This window comes from Sinocyclocheilus anshuiensis, unplaced genomic scaffold (genome assembly GCF_001515605.1).
Source record: "Sinocyclocheilus anshuiensis isolate Anshui unplaced genomic scaffold, SAMN03320099.WGS_v1.1 scaffold928, whole genome shotgun sequence".
NCBI lineage: Eukaryota > Metazoa > Chordata > Actinopteri > Cypriniformes > Cyprinidae > Sinocyclocheilus > Sinocyclocheilus anshuiensis.
In genome coordinates, this window is record NW_015552531.1 from 2,234,539 (window position 1) to 2,245,392 (window position 10,854).

General features: G+C 42.6%; 1 protein-coding gene across 1 annotated transcript in view; it reads left to right on the plus strand.

Annotated features, from left to right (window-relative positions):
• Positions 1 to 10,389, plus strand: part of LOC107663618 (zinc finger homeobox protein 4-like) — an 84,034-nt gene extending 73,645 nt beyond the window's left edge. The window contains exons 6-11 of the mRNA XM_016453850.1: positions 922 to 1,055; positions 1,554 to 1,754; positions 2,090 to 2,207; positions 2,355 to 7,556; positions 7,928 to 9,016; positions 9,852 to 10,389. Coding sequence (XP_016309336.1) covers positions 922 to 1,055; positions 1,554 to 1,754; positions 2,090 to 2,207; positions 2,355 to 7,556; positions 7,928 to 9,016; positions 9,852 to 10,246 — 7,139 coding nt within the window. The 3' untranslated portion in view covers positions 10,247 to 10,389. The remainder of the gene's footprint in view (positions 1 to 921; positions 1,056 to 1,553; positions 1,755 to 2,089; positions 2,208 to 2,354; positions 7,557 to 7,927; positions 9,017 to 9,851) is intronic.
• Positions 10,390 to 10,854: the final 465 nt, after the last annotated feature.

A 10,854-nucleotide genomic window follows, 5' to 3' on the forward strand; every position in this document is an offset into this window, starting at 1 on the left:
ATAAGCAGAATGCCTTGTAATGCCAAGGATTAAAATGCATGAACACGCAGCATATATTGAAATATACTTTAAATAAATGCAGAGCAGAAAAAATACTCTTTCCTTTGTTTACAACATCTTTTTCACCATCCATTTTCGATGACTGATTTGCTAAGCTTTGATTCATAAGAGTAATACACACATTTAGCCTAGAGTGACCAGATTAGAGCAAAGAAGAGCGAGCAGGGCTTTCTTTGTGCACTGCATATGCAGCGAGAGGATAAATTGCATTGACTGAGGAGGCTGGGACACTGTCTGTATCTGAGGATACAGGGGTAATAAAAGATTTATCACTCTGTGCAGCATACTCTAAATACAACTGGGGGCTGATTTGCTGAATTGAGCTCAGCTGAAATGGAAATAACATGGCAACCCCCTCTAATACAGAGTATGAGGCATGGATATTCAGAGGCATACTGGGAATGGTGATTTGGCTGTCTATACCCCCCAAATGAACTGCATAATGGTACCGTGACCTGCAATGCAATAACAATGAATTCAAACCTCTATTTATTTGTGAATATCTTAATTCGGTTGCTTTTGTGAATATAGTTTTTTTTTTCTCTAGTATTCATGTTCAAACTCAATGCGCACAATTTGTCTGTGTAGTTATTCAATTTAAATTCTTCTTTAATTTCTGCTTTTTGCTTTGTCTTATTAAATATATGATGTCCATTTCATTTGCTACATAATCTGAGTCTCACATAATGTGAGTCGCCCCAATAACCTTTTATCAGATCTCCATTCGTAACAATAAGCTTATGTTACCCAAATGTGCCGTCTTATTAAAGTGAGGGTCATTGTACCTCTGTCAGGAGATTTTCAGCATCAGGAGTCCAGAATAAGCTTGTGACAGAAGATATCCTATCTGTTTATTCACAGGAATTAATACACTGGCTAAGGAAACTCTGGGGACTGCTACAGCAGGGAAGCGGTCACTTCAGCAGGAGAAAGAAAATGACAATCCACCCAAGAGGCCCAAATCAGCTGAAGAGAGGACGCTGTCCAGTGAGCAGGTTAGTTACTTTGGTCTGTTTGCAAAAATGGGACTTAATAACAAGACTGAGCCATCTTTGTGTATAAATTCTTGGATTAGATTATATTCATTCACTTTTTTTTTCAATTATATTAAAAAGCACTGTCTGAGTGGTACAGGACTTAATGAACCATTTCTGAAAGGGCTATATTAAAACAGGCAGTGAGAAGTTTAAACTTACTTCATGCAATGAGAACCAAGCATAGTCTGAAATAACATACTTTGTAATTTTCTGATTAGAAATTCCAGACATTCATGTTAGTTCATTTACTTATTTACTTCATTAGGTTTTTAATTAAGTTACATGAACTGAAAACTAAAGTGAATTGGAGGAAATTTGATTTTATAGACATTTGGGGTCTTGTTTTGTTTGGAATTTGATTTCCTTAAGGCATCATGTAGCAGTGTCATTCATATATAGTCATATAGAGCAGTGCTGTAATGCATGGCAATGCTATGATGAACTCTGTCTTTTCAGGTGCAGCAGTGCCCATACTGTAATTACAGTAACAAGGATGCAAACCGTTTACAGCTGCACATCATGTCCCAGCATTCCATACAGCCGGTCATCAGCTGCCCCTTGTGTCAGGATATCCTCAGCAACAAGATTCATTTACAGCTGCATCTCACCCACCTCCATAGTGTGGCTCCAGACTGTGTGGAGAAGTTAATCATGACAGTATGTGCAGCATTCATTTCCTTTAAATACAAAAAAAGAAAGAAATACCTAAACTGTCAGCCTTACTAACTAGATCATACTCTGGCAGGGCTGGCAGGGAATAACTTGAATAAGCATTTCCCAGGCCTAGCGTATTCTCCAAAGAATGTTATAAACTTGAAAGTTCTCCTCCTATAAAATAAAAAAAGAGCAGTTTTGAAAGTCCCTATATCTCTAATTGATTTAAAGCTTAAAATTTTGAATAAATCTATTATTTTGGTAAATATTTGTGTTTATTGTTTATCTTATGTTTATTGAAATCTGTTAAGGGACTGATGTATTTTTTTTTTCTTCAGGTTGCAGGCCCAGATGTTACAGTGCCCAATTCCTTGCTGTCTGCATCATTACAAGACAAAGTCCCATCTTTGATGGATTCTTCAGCTGTTATCCCTGAGGGATCCGGAAAACCCATGGGTAAGCACATTTATGCAGCCACAGTGTCATCTGAAATGTATGAATGGCATTACAGAATATTCCTTAGAAAAGTTATAATAGTAGTCTTTTATAATGAAATGTTTTTGGAAGAATTCTGAAATCTTTCCTTTTTCTGAATTTCAACAGGAAACAGCTCTAAGGATTTGAAAAACAGTACAGGCCAAGACAAAAGTGAGGTTGAACTTGCCAATGAGGAACTCAAACCACCAAAGGAGGCTGCTGAGGCCCCTGACTGGAAGAAAGCGAGTGGTCAAGACAGGAAGAGCCCAGACTCCCTGCAGGAGCATCTTAGCGATCTGCAGAAGCGGCAGCAGCTCTCAGTCTCTGATCGCCACGTCTACAAATACCGCTGCAACCATTGCAGCCTGGCTTTCAAGACTATGCAGAAGCTTGAGATACATTCCCAGTACCATGCCATCCGTGCAGCCACCATGTGCAGTCTGTGCCAGCGCAGCTTCAGGACATTCCTTGCCCTCCGAAAGCATTTGGAGACTGGTCACCCTGAGCTGAGTGAAGCCGAAGTACAGCAACTCTGTGGAAACCTGCCCCTAAATGGTGACATTGCTGAAAGTGAGATGCGGGCTCTGGAAGAGGCACAAGTCTTTGAGAATGAGCTAGACAAAGATGAGGAACTTGACCAAGAAGGGAAGGCCAGTCCGACTGGAAGTGACAGCAGCTCCTTGCTTGATGACATGGGCTCAGAACCAAAGCGGACCTTGCCTTTTAGGAAAGGTCCAAATTTCACCATGGAAAAGTTTTTAGACCCCTCACGTCCATACAAATGCACAGTATGCAAGGAGTCATTCACCCAAAAAAGCATTCTCCTTGTTCACTACAATTCTGTCTCACATTTGCATAAGCTAAAGAAAGTTATCCAAGAGGCCTCAAGCCCAGTTCACCAGGAGACCATCAACAATGTTGACAACAAACCATACAAATGCAATATATGTAATGTTGCTTATAGCCAAAGCTCAACCCTGGAGATTCACATGAGGTCTGTACTTCATCAGACAAAAGCACGAACCGCCAAAATGGAGAGTAGTACTAGTTCTGGGGGTGGTAGCAGCAGAAGTACTACATCTAAAAGCCCTGTTCCACTAAATCAGGGAAATGCAGATTCTGCAAATGCACCAGTATCCTCTAACAAAGAAAACACTGTAGATGCCAAAGAAGTTACCACGAAACAAACTACTGATCACATCTCTGTGCAGCCTACCCACCCACCAACCCAGTCAACAGCACAGCTTCAGATGCAACTGCAGCACGAGCTCCAGCAGCAAGCTGCATTCTTTCAGCCACAGTTTCTGAACCCAGCTTTTTTCCCACATTTCCCAATGACACCAGAGGCCCTACTGCAATTCCAGCAGCCCCAGTTCCTCTTCCCATTCTACATCCCTGGTGCTGAATTTAACATCAGCCCTGAGCTTGCATTGCATTCAGCTGCATTTGGGATGCCTGGTATGACTGGATCATTCCTAGAAGATCTGAAGCAGCAGATGCAGCAACAACATCAGCTGGGCCAACAGCAACAGCTTCAGCTTTCTCAGCAGCAAGCTCGGCAGCAGGCCTCCCAGTCTCAAATGCAGCAGCAGAAAGCACAGCAGCAGAGTCACAAACCTAAAATTGAGTCCAACCACATTGTTCTGTCTGAGATTCAAATGTCCAGAGATGCTGAAGAGCACCTAGAAAAGCAGGAGAGCAAAGCAAAGCAGGATATAGCTAATGATATTGACAGTGCAAAAGACACTAAAGATTCCAGAAACCAGAAATTTTCAGAACCTCTAATTCCTCCGCCACGCATCATCTCAGGAGCTAGAGGTAATGCTGCTAAAGCACTGCTAGAGAACTTTGGCTTTGAATTAGTTATTCAGTACAATGAGAATAGACAGAAAACCCAGAAAAAGAATAGAGAGGAAGAGTTGACTGACAAACTGGAGTGTGGGCTGTGTGGAAAGTTCTTCTCCAACATGCTTATTCTCAAAAGCCATCAGGAACACGTGCATGGGCAGTTCTTTCCATATGTGGAGCTGGAGAAGTTTGCACAACAGTACAGGGAGGCATATGACAAGCTGTATCCCATAAACCCAGCATCTCCAGAAACACCTCCACCACCCCCTCCTCCTCCTCCTGCCCCAGTGACTGCTGTCCCTGCCACTACATCTGTAGGAAAATCGCAGACACCATCTCCTTCACCTCTACAAACTCCTCAGCAAGCGCCACCACCACCTCCTCCACCACCCACTGCACCTCCTCAAGTGCAGCTCCCTGTTTCTCTTGACCTGCCAATTTTCCCACCACTGATGATGCAATCAGTGCAGCACCCTGGGCTACCCCCACAGCTTGCGCTGCAGCTTCCAACAATGGACTCTTTATCTTCTGACCTCACACAGTTATGTCAACAACAACTGGGACTGGATCCAAACTTCCTGCGGCAGTCTCAGTTCAAGCGTCCTCGCACCAGAATCACAGACGATCAGCTACAAATCCTCCGTGCTCATTTTGACATCAATAATTCACCAAACGAAGAACAGATTCAAGAAATGGCAGAAAAATCTGGCCTTCCACAGAAAGTCATAAAGCACTGGTTCCGCAATACACTCTTCAAAGAACGTCAAAGAAGCAAAGATTCCCCTTACAATTTTAACATTCCACCCATGACCACACTGGAAGATATCAGACTTGAATCCCAAGTGAACATGCTAGAGTACTACAGAACTGATGCTACGATGAACAAAAGGTCATCAAGAACACGTTTCACAGATTATCAACTGCGAGTATTCCAAGATTTCTTTGATACCAATGCTTACCCCAAGGATGATGAAATTGAGCAGCTCTCAACGGTACTCAACCTGCCAACGCGAGTGATTGTGGTGTGGTTCCAAAATGCCCGTCAGAAGGCCCGCAAGAGCTATGAGAACCAAACAGATACAAAAGACAGCGAAAAGAAAGAACTAACAAATGAACGATACATTAGGACCAACAACATGCAGTACCAATGTAAGAAATGCAGTGTCATTTTCCCCCGAATTTTTGACCTCATTACTCACCAGAAGAAGCAATGCTACAAAGATGAGGATGATGAAGCTGGAGATGAAAACCACTCAGAGGAATTCACAGAGAACAATGAGCAAAGTTCAGCAAAGCCAACAGAGCCAGCTAAAAACTCTCTTGTGACAGCAAGCAGCTCTGGCTCCAGCTCTCCCTTGATGCCTTCACCTCGACCTGATGTAGGGAAATCCTCACCCAAACCTGAGCTCCTCCATGAAAAACCAAAATTGGGAGAGATTGCCCCTTTACAAACCCTCAAGAACCTAAATGAGTTAAAATCTTCCAAGGCTTCAACCCCACAGCCTCCACCACAAAAATTACCTCAACCACAAATGTCAAGACCCCATTCCCAACCCCAGTCTACGACTGTCCCATCAAGTCCTCTTTCAATTGCACTGTCCTCTCTTAACAGTAGCCTACCACCTCAAATGTTACAGTACCACTGCGATCAGTGCAAAATCGCTTTCCCAACAGTAGAGCTGTGGCAGGAGCACCAGCACTTGCATTTTCTGGCTGCCCAAAACCAATTCCTACACTCACAATTTTTAGAAAGGCCTCTGGATATGCCCTATATGATCTTTGATCCAAATAACCCTCTTATGACCGGTCAACTCCTGTCTGGAGCCCTATCCCAGATGCCAACTCCAAGCAACTCTGGCCTTGCTGTGAACTCTAACTCTGTGAAACGTAAATTAGATGAAAAAGAGGATGGATCTCATGAAAAAGATGGTGTTAACAGTGCAGAAGATCAGCACAGAGATAAACGACTTAGGACTACCATTACTCCAGAGCAACTTGAGATCTTGTATGAAAAATATTTACTTGATTCAAACCCAACAAGAAAGATGTTAGATCATATTGCTCGTGAAGTTGGCCTGAAGAAAAGAGTTGTCCAAGTATGGTTTCAGAACACCCGAGCTAGAGAGAGGAAGGGACAATTTAGAACAGTTGGGCCCTCTCAAACTCACAAAAAGTGTCTCTTCTGCAGAGCATTGTTCAAGGCAAAGTCAGCTCTTGATAGCCACATTCGCTCAAGACACTGGCATGAGGCAAAACAGGCAGGCTTTAGTTTGCCCCCAAGTCCAATGATGCCTCAAGATGAAGGAGGACAAAGTCCCAATAAGTATAATTTTGCTGACTACCTACAGATGCCCACAAAGACTGAGATGAATGACAGTGAGCCTCCAACTTCATCTTCCACTCCAGTTAGATTTTTTGAGATGCCACTAAAACATTTATTAAGTTTATCATCCGTAAAAACAGAACATAGTGATGAACTTGAGGGGCTTAACATAAGTTCTGCAGATGCCTCTTTTGATGCCAACAAAATGGACTTTGATGAGACCTCCTCAATTAACACAGCTGTGAGTGATGCCTCTACTGGAGATGAGACCAATAATGAAGTTGAGAATCTAACAGTAAATGGAAGTGAAAAAATAACTGAGAACAAAATAAACCAAGCACAAATCTTTGACTTAAATGAGGATAGAATCCCTTTCAACATGGTTAGCCCATCATTAAGTTTCTCTGGCAAAGACAGTGACTACTTCAATTCCAGAGATGATGAATTCGATGATAATGCAGACAAGAGTGAGACTTCAAGTTTGGCTGATCCAAGTTCACCCAGTCCATTTGGAGGTACCAATCCCTTCAAGTCTGCAAAAGCTGGTGAAGAGAGACCAGGCCACAGACGTTTTAGAACCCAAATGAGCAACCTACAGCTTAAAGTCCTAAAGGCTTGCTTCAGTGACTACCGCACACCTACTATGCATGAGTGTGAAATGCTGGGCAATACGATAGGACTCCCGAAACGTGTTGTGCAAGTCTGGTTCCAGAATGCCCGTGCAAAAGAAAAGAAGTTCAAAATAAACATTGGAAAGCCATTCATGATAAGCCAGGGCTCCCCAGATGGGCCAAGGCCTGAGTGTACATTATGTGGCGTGAAGTATACAGCCAGACTTTCGATTCGCGATCATATCTTTTCGAAGCAGCACATTGCAAAAGTGCAGGAAACCCTGGGCAACCAGGTTAATCGAGAAAAAGACTATCTTGCACCTACCACTGTCCGCCAGCTTATGGCTCAACAAGAACATGACCGCTTGAAGAAGGCAACTGACGTACTCAACTTGCCAGCCCAGCAGCAACCTGCAGTGGACAATAATGCACTTCATGGCCTTAGCCTGCCAACTGCCTACCCAGGAATATCTGGTCTCCCACCAGTGCTTCTTCCTGGAGTCAATGGGCCATCCTCCCTTCCAGGTTTTCCACCAAATACACCTGGTGAGTTATTATGACAAACACAGTGCAGTAGCTTAATGAACAGTTAATGCATTAAATGCTACTGTCCCATTTGCTTCCTTTGATGGACTGTGACATTCACTGATTCATAGACTTTTAATGCATGCATTCACTGTAACAGTGTGGAATATTTCTAGTTTGACTGTGACCCCTAAAAGTTCAGTTGATTTCATGCCTGTGCTTGTTTTCATGGTTTCATCTTTCCTTTCTTTTTGTTGTATCCTTCTTTTGATAAAGTGCTTGTAACAGTTTGGATCCATAACAGAGGAATAGCCCCAAAATAATGTCTAGCAAAGTTGAGGAGTGATTTTTCAGTCAAATATTTCAATAGTATCTATACCACTGTATTTCAGCTTTGGCGTCTCCTGGTGCTGGCATGCTTGGGTTCCCTACTCCAGCCACCCCTTCTCCTGCCATGTCTCTCAGCAGTACCCCAACCAAGACTCTTCTTCAGACACCTCCTCCTCCTCCTCAACCCACCGCACTTCCTCTTCCTCCCACTCCTTTGGCAGCAAATCAGACTGAGCAGCACATAAAAGAATCAGAGAAAGACAAGAAGTTAGAGAAGCCCAAGGTGAAAGAAAGAGAAGCCGACACTGCCCGTCCCAAGACCCCAATTGTGAAAAAAAGGGAAAAGCCCTCGCCACCACTTTCAGTGCTAGGAAAATTGGGAAGTGAGGCATATATGGACCCAGCACAACTGCAAGCACTTCAGAATGCCATTGCTGGTGACCCAGGCTCCTTCCTAGGGGGACAGTTCTTGCCTTATTTCATCCCTGGCTTTGCATCTTGCTTCTCACCCCAACTTCCTGGCGGAGTGCAGGGGGGATACTTCCCTCCTCTGTGTGGAATGGAAAACCTGTTCCCCTACGGCCCTGCAATGCCGCAGGCTATCGCTGGGCTTTCTCCAACTGCCCTGCTGCAGCAGTACCAACAGTACCAGCAGTCCCTCCAGGATTCCTTACAGAAGCAGCATCAGCAGCAGAAGCAAAGTGAACCGCAACAGAAAACACCCCCTATAAAGTCAACGAGTGCACAGAGCAACTCTCACAAACCAAAAGAGGCTATTGAAACTAAGAATGATAAAGGCTCTTCAACAGAAAGCACAAATGAAGAACCCCAAACGAATACCAAAAGTTCAGGCTTTCCAGATGCATTTATCGTTCCGTCCATCAAACACGAGTTTATATGCAGAAAGTGCCAGATGATTTTTGCTGATGAAGACTCAGCAGCTCGCCACCAGAAGTCCTTCTGTTACTTTGGTCACCCGTTTATCGATCCGCAAGAGACAGTGCTTCGTAAGGCCGTGAGCAAGTACAATTGCATAGCCTGCAATGTGTCCGTCAGCGGGAACGAAGCACTTGGCCAACACCTTCAGTCGAGCTTGCACAAAGAGAAAACAATCAAACAAGCAATGAGAAATGCCAAAGAGCATGCTAGCTGTTACGGTACTTGCTTGTGTCTGGACTATAGTGCACTTATTGATTTCATTTTTGATTATTTGAGGTAGGCCATGTCTTAATTTAATAGATATCAGTTTTCTGTGTTTGTTTGTTTGTTCATTTGTTTTAATTATTATTCGTGTGTAGTTCAGCAGCAGATTGGTCCACATTTGTTTCACACCTAACAATCCAGAGACATGTAACAATTGGTGCATCCATGAAAGTAGTACTGTATACTTGAAAAAGTGCAAGTTGGACAAAATGTGTTGAAAAATTGTATGAACATTTGCTTCTTTTAAACAAGAAAGCTGCTTTTAAAAAGGGGGACAAAGCATTTGTTTTACAAAAAGATTTTTTATTTTTTTCTCCTGTACTTCTGTAGGACTGAACACAGTGTTAAACCTATACATTGCCATATAGTGGTTAGGCTGTTTCTTCCATTCTACTCTGGGCACTTCTGTTCATGTCATGAACATAGATCATTTTCCATCAATTTTAGTGATACTTGGATTACAAAGTATTATCTTATGACGTTATGCTGCTACTGTGTAATGTTTTTGTTTTTATTTTTTAATCGCTTGCCATAAATTTCAGCGTCCTACTAGACAGAATACTGATTCATCATGAATTACATTGTTTTACTCATTTTCTTTCATTTTTTTGTCTGTGTAACTTAAAGAATGTGAACGCTGTCAAGGGTGTTTAATTTTTACGAATCACTTTCTGGTTTGATACAGTTGGACAATGTGATTCATTCCAAAGTAACAGAAGGCTTAATGTATGAAAGTAAAATGCTCGTGAACAAAGAAAGTTAAGCTGTTGTACATATTCGTAGTTGGCTTATTACCTCACTCAGTCTGCTCCCCCTGTCCTAACACCACATCTACCTCGCAGTCTGCAGCTTCTTCTAATAACCCCTTGCCTCATCTCTCTCACTTGTCCAAGAAGTCCTGGCCAAATATTCTTTTCCAGGCCTCAGCCAGGAAAGCTGCTTCCTGCCCATCTGCTTCCCCTCCTCCCCTTTCCTTGCCTTCAACGGTTACCTCAACTTCGTGCAGCACCTCAGGGGTTCAAACCTCACTACCCACCGAAAGTTGTTCAGATGAGTCTGACAGTGAGTTAAGCCAGAAGCTGGATGACTTAGATAACGCGTTGGAAGTCAAGGCTAAGGCGGCAACCGGCCTAGATGGCAATTTCAGTAGTATCAGAATGGATATGTTCAGTGTGTAGGTTTGAAAAACGGATCCCTTGCTTAAACGAAAAAAGACTTTTAACTGCAGTTCCAAAGTTTCGCTAACCCAAAAAATTACAGTACCAAAAGATTGACTCAGGATTGTTTTTCCCATATTGATATGCTGGCAAGAAAATGATTGATTTTTATTGCTGTACAGGTGTTTTTTCTGTTTAAGGTAAAATGTCACCGTTTTTAATTCTCTTTTTTGTGGACTTTTTAATGTTCTTATTTGAATTTTTAATATTTTAACGCTTATTTTAATCCTGAAGACACTTTTTGATTGTGTTTCACAAGAGACATCTTTGCCTCCTAAGGTGCAATCCTGCCTCTGTCCAAAACATGAGCGACTGTCCTGATTCCAAAGGCTTTTAGAACTCGGCTTTTGCCTTTCGCTGAATGTGGAAAAGCATTTAGAGACTGAGCTGTCAGCTAGCACCGTGCGCTAAGGTGTTAGCCTGGACCAGAATGCTTCCCACACAAAGGACTGGTAAAGCAAAAAACAAAACAAAAAAACACAAAAACAAAGGATGGTCCAATAATGTAATTGTACATAAATGTTGCAACTGCACAGCAGCCAAAAAAAAACTTTCTACGGATGGATAGT